This window comes from Eubalaena glacialis, chromosome 3, assembly GCF_028564815.1.
Source record: "Eubalaena glacialis isolate mEubGla1 chromosome 3, mEubGla1.1.hap2.+ XY, whole genome shotgun sequence".
Lineage (NCBI taxonomy): Eukaryota > Metazoa > Chordata > Mammalia > Artiodactyla > Balaenidae > Eubalaena > Eubalaena glacialis.
The window spans coordinates 158,019,023-158,025,022 of NC_083718.1; the positions used below are offsets into that span (position 1 = coordinate 158,019,023).

Below are 6,000 nucleotides of genomic sequence, written 5' to 3' on the forward strand. Positions count from 1 at the left end.
AAAATATTTGCAAATAATATGACCAATAAGGGGTTAAATCCAAAATATATAAACAGCTCATAAAACCTAACATCAAAAAAACAAAACAACCTGATTAAAAGATGGGCAGAAGACCTGAATAGACATTTTTCCAAATGTCTATTTGGAATGCTCAACAGGCACATAAAAAGATGCTCAATATCATTAATCATCAGAGAAATGCAAATTAAAACCACAATGAGATAATCACCTCACACCTGTCAGAATGGCTGTCCTCAAAAGGAACACAAATAGGGCTTCCCTGGTGGCGCAGTGGTTGAGAATCTGCCTGCCAATGAAGGGGACACGGGTTCAAGCCCTGGTCCGGGAAGATCGCACATACCGCGGAGCGGCTGGGCCCGTGAGCCTCAACTACTGAGCCTGTGCATCTGGAGCCTGTGCTCTGCAACGGGAGAGGCCGCGACAGTGAGAGGCCCGCGCACCGCGATGAAGAGTGGCCCCCACTCGCCACAACTGGAGAAAGCCCTCGCACAGAAACAAAGACCCAACACAGCCAAAAATAAATAAATAAATAAATATTTTTTAAAAAAAGAACACAAATAACAAAGGTTGGCGAGGATGTGGAAAAAAGGGAACCCTCGTACACTGTTGCTGGAAATGTAAATTGGTCCAGCCACTATGGAAAATGATATGGAGGGTTCTCAGAAAACTAAAAATAGAAATACGATATGACCCAGCAATTCCACTCCTGGGTATATATCCAAAAAATATTAAAACACTAATTCAAAAAGATACATGTACCCCAGTGTTCATAGCAGCATCATTTACAATAGCCAAGAAATGGAATCAACCTAAGTGTCCATCAACAGATGAATGGATAAAGAAGAGATGGTACACCGCCTAGAGGGGTGGGATAGGGAGGGTGGGAGGGAGACGCAAGAGGGAGGGGATATGGGGATATATGTATATGTATAGCTGATTCACTTTGTTATACAGCTGAAACTAACACAACAATGTAAAGCAATTATACTCCAATAAAGATGTTAAAAAAAAAGGAAGAGATGGTATAGATAGATATACAATGGAATACTGCTCAGCCATAAAAAAGAACAAAATTTTGCCATTTGCAACAACATGGATGGACTTGGAGGGTGTTCTGCTAAGTAAATTAAGTCAGACAGAGAAAGACAAATATTGTATGATAGCACTTTTATGTGAAATCTAAAAAAATACAACAAACTAGTGAATATAACAAAAAGAAACAGACTCACAGATATAGAGACCAAACTTGTGGGGAATTCCCTGGTGGTCCAGTGGTTAGGACTCCATGCTCTCACTGACAAGGGCCCAGGTTCAATCCCTGGTCAGGGAACTAAGATCCCACGAGCCGTGCAGTGTGGCCAAAAAAAACACAAAGTCTATTAAATGTTTTAATTGTTTTTAAAGATGATAGAAGAAAAAAAGGTAATCTCTCAATCCTGACACCCAAAGATAACTACTACTACTAAGACAGTGTTATAATAAATATTCCCAGATATTTCCTGTTCATATATGTGTGCACACACATGCTGTACACGCACAGACTACTTATCTTTTTTATATAAAAGTAGAATCATAGAATATTAACTATACACAAATTTTTTATAATTCCCCCAAGAACCTTAAAAGGTTATTGTTTCCATTACTTCCATGAAGTAACTGATCTGGTAAATGGCTGAACTAGGTTCACTTCCCAATGTATTTTACTCCAAAGTCTGTATACTCTTACCACTGCACCTCTTGGTAAAACGTAAGACCTACTTTTTGTTCTATCTTTACTTCACATTTTACCCCCTCAGAAGATACACCAATCTTTCATATACCCTACTGCCATTATACAATGACCTTCACGTCATATGGTACACATGGCATTCCTGCAATGTATTCCTTAACTCTGTGCATTCATACTTGCCTACTGGATAGGAAGTGGTGGCCCAGCTCCTTTTTGCTCCAGGGAGCTGTACTGAGGAACAAACTATGGGACTGGCATACTTTTTTGGCAATAATGTGGCTTCCTTCTCCTGTATAAGTAGCTCTCAAAATTCAGGTGTTCGAGAAAATGACTTCTGGGACCTAAAGATCCTGAGGGAAAAGAGGGTGAGGGGTAGAGGCAGATGAAAAGGTGGAGAGAGGTGAATTCATGTGGGTGCCTGGGGAAGGAAGGAGCCTCCAGTGGGTTCAGTGGAGACAGAGCTTGACCACCCAGAAGAGATGGTGGCCTTCAGAAGCACTCAGTGCATTGATAGCCGCCAGTTCGACCAGTACCTGTTGTGATCAGCTGACTGTTCAGGGAAGCTTTAAAGAAGACCTTGTCCCTGCCCCTTCTCTCGGCACCTGTAGGAGACACTCTGAGGCTCCGCACAATCCTGGAAGCAATACAGAAGCACATCCATTCTTCCTCCCTCATCTTCAAACTGGCCCAAGATGCATTCAAGATTGCTACACCCACGGACAGTAGTACAGACAGCACCCTGCTCAACGTGGCCCTGGAGCTGGGGTTACAGGTATGGAGGACAAGCGGGCCATCCCCACTTTAGACTTCTGGCCTAGTGACAACTGGTAGAAGATAAGATCCCACGGGGACTGGAGTGGGCATGGGCCAGGACTGGTTCTTTCTCTGCCCCCAGGACACAGCTTCTAGGCTAGAGACAAGGTAAGGACTCAACATTGGCCTCTGTTTTGAAGTTAAGGCCAGTTAAGCAGTATAGCCTTAGGCTCCACAGGGTCCCCTTCTTCTCCCTACCCCACGCCCATTCCTCCAAGTCAAGCAAGGTGTGGTAATAAGGGCTTTTTTCATTACAGGTCATCAGAGGAGTGTTCTATCTGATTGGTAGCAGGGATGGGGCAGAAATTAAACAAACCATCTGTAGTTATCAGGGGAGAGATGGCTGTTTAAGGCACCAATAAATACTTGTTGCATAAATGAATGGCAAGGGGGAGTGGGGAGGGGGAGGTTATAGCAGTTATGCTTAGCCAACTGGGAAGGCTGCTTTTTTGCCCAGGTGATGAGGATGACCTTATCAACCCTTAACTGGAGGCGCCGGGAGATGGTGCGGTGGTTGGTGACATGTGCTACAGAAGTGGGTGAGTATCCCAGCTCCCTGTACCCCCAGGGGAAAGGATTCCTAGGCCCTACTCATGGGACAGGACGACGAATCTTTAGAGCTCTCATATTCCTATTACTGATGGCTAGGAAAGGATGAGGCTGCTGGTAGGAGAAGATGGCCTCTGTTCAGCCTGACCAAACTCTGCCCTCACTGCTTGGACCATACCCTGATGTCAGCAGTACTTTGACCCTCTGATCAGAGACATTCTGAGAGAGTGAATTTTCAGCCACAAGTACTCAAGTGCAGCCTTGGGAGGTAGTTGGCCCAGTGGTTTGGTCCCAGTCCCTGTCCATGATTCTGAGAAACCCCAAACAACTTGGAGGCTCGGGACCCCATCTAGAGCCCAAAGCCCCAGCACAAGACTCTACCCTGAGAGGCCCCACTTCAGCTAGAACCCCCCGGCAGATCTGCGACTCCTGCCTTGGGGCAGGCAAACCACAGGCTCTGTTGCTCCATCCTTGTGAGGGGCTTAGAGCACCTGCAGAAACCTTCAACACTCTCACCTGGGGAAGGAAGGGATGGGAAGAGACCCCAAACAGGGTCTGGGCATCTGGGATGGTCCCCTTGCCCTGGTTGCCTCAGATCATCTCAAGGCTGCTGAGAAGGAGGGAGAACTCGTCTCTGCAGGCCAAGTTCTGACCCCAAACGGTAGTCTGGGCAGACCTGGATCAGGACCCGGATGGCCACAGCTGAGCTCAGGCTCTCCCTGACAGGTGTGCAGGCCCTGGTGAGCATCCTGCAGAGCTGGTACACACTCTTCACCCCCACCGAGGCTACCAGCATTGTGGCTGCCACAGCCGTATCCCACACCACTATCCTGCGCCTCAGTCTTGACTATCCACAGCGGGAGGAGCTGGCTAGCTGTGCTCGCACGCTGGCCCTGCAGTGTGCTATGAAGGATCCACAGAGCTGCGCCCTATCGGCCCTTACACTTTGTGAGAAGGACCACATCGCATTTGAAGCAGCCTACCAGATTGCCATTGATGCTGCTGCCGGCGGCATGACTCACTCACAGCTCTTCACCATCGCCCGCTACATGGAGCTCCGTGGCTACCCGCTACGTGCCTTCAAGCTGGCCTCACTGGCCATGAGCCATCTCAACCTGGCCTACAACCAGGACACCCACCCGGCCATCAACGATGTGCTCTGGGCGTGTGCCCTCAGCCACTCCCTGGGCAAGAATGAGCTGGCGGCCCTGATTCCCCTGGTGGTGAAGAGCGTGCACTGTGCCACAGTGCTTTCAGACATCCTACGGCGCTGCACGGTCACTGCACCTGGCCTGGCCGGCATCCCAGGCCGCCGCAGCTCGGGAAAGCTTATGTCCACCGACAAAGCTCCCCTGCGCCAGCTGCTGGATGCCACCATCAATGCCTATATCAACACCACACACTCGCGCCTGACACACATCAGCCCTCGCCACTACGGAGAGTTCATTGAGTTTCTGAGCAAGGCCCGGGAGACCTTCCTGCTGCCGCAGGATGGCCACCTGCAGTTTGCCCAGTTCATCGACAACCTCAAACAAATCTACAAAGGCAAGAAGAAGCTGATGCTGCTGGTGCGAGAGCGCTTTGGCTGAGAGAGCAGATGGCTCGCTGCTGGGGCATCCTGCGCTCCCAGGTACCATCCGGTCAGGCCAAGGACACAAACATTTGTCCACCCTGAGAGGACTCTGAGCACCTGTGGCTGAAGCCAGAGGACCACAGGGCTAAGCATGGGGAGAGTCCAACTTAGCCAACATGCCTTGTCAAGGTTCTCGCAACAGCCCACTGTTCCTGGAGGAGCTGGGCCCTGCAGACCGATCAGAAACCCCACACATGCCACCTCACGCCCCGCTATCCTGCGTGTCCTGGGCGTTGGCCCTCTCTCCTTGGCAAACACAGAACACTGTTCCGTCTCAGGGATTGCTTAACCAGAGAAACAGAAGCATTTATGGTACTGTAAATACTATAGTATATGTGTTGCCAATTACATTGTAAAATTGTAACTATTTATAATTCTGGTTCTAATTTGATGGGTAGCTGTGGGTGGGAAGATAGGCTTGTTTTCTGAGGAGATTCACAACCATTTCTCAGGTTTCCCTTGCAGAGTATATGCTATTGGCAGTGGAAGAGTGGGGGTGGCAGAGAGAAAAATGGCCATTAGAGTAAACCCCAAGTCTAGTCTATGCAGAAACCCCGGCCTGCAGATGGGCATTGACAGCCCGGTGGTGGGTGAGGGGCAGGGCCCCGTCTTGACTTAGACTTTCACCTCACGAAGCCATGAGGACACAGAAGCTCTTGCTCCTGCCTCACACAGCCTCTCTCTCTGGGGGCCTGCCGAGCTCCTGAGAAACAAGGGCAGGGAGAAGGTGAAGGTCTGGGAGGCCACTGGGCTCATAATGTCCATCTACTCTGGTCACCTTTGTGTTAGAGAGCATCTGGTTTCATCTCTCATTATACTTGTGTGTGTGTGGATCTGAATGGCTACGTACGTGCATCTGTGCGCATAGATACATCTGTGCATGCCTGTATGTGCACATGTGTATTTATGTGTATCTGTGTCAGGTCTGTGTCTGTGTGAAGACATGTCTGTGTACTGGATGGTGGGTTTCTGTGTGAGGGTATACACATTTGTGAACATATAAAAATACATATCTGTGTGTGTGTGTTGATGTTTGTCGATGCATGTGTAGTGTTTGTGTATCTGGGCACACGTAAGTGCATGTGTATAAACATGTCCGTGTCTGTGTGTAACTGTATATTTCCACATGTAGGTTTGTCTGTGAATTCATGTTTGAGGATCTGCATGAATGTGTCCCTTCGCTTTTTGCCAGATCTCTCATCCCCATTTCTCTTATTCTCTCACCAGCTAAACATGTTCCCCATCTCTGTGCCTC

The 6,000-nt window shown here is 48.6% G+C and overlaps 1 protein-coding gene across 1 annotated transcript in view; it reads left to right on the forward strand.

The window, feature by feature from the left end:
• The window catches only part of ZSWIM5 (zinc finger SWIM-type containing 5), a 255,323-nt gene extending 250,622 nt beyond the window's left edge, over window positions 1–4,701 (forward strand). The window contains exons 12-14 of the mRNA XM_061186643.1: window positions 2,359–2,522; window positions 3,021–3,102; window positions 3,839–4,701. Coding sequence (XP_061042626.1) covers window positions 2,359–2,522; window positions 3,021–3,102; window positions 3,839–4,701 — 1,109 coding nt within the window. The remainder of the gene's footprint in view (window positions 1–2,358; window positions 2,523–3,020; window positions 3,103–3,838) is intronic.
• Window positions 4,702–6,000: the final 1,299 nt, after the last annotated feature.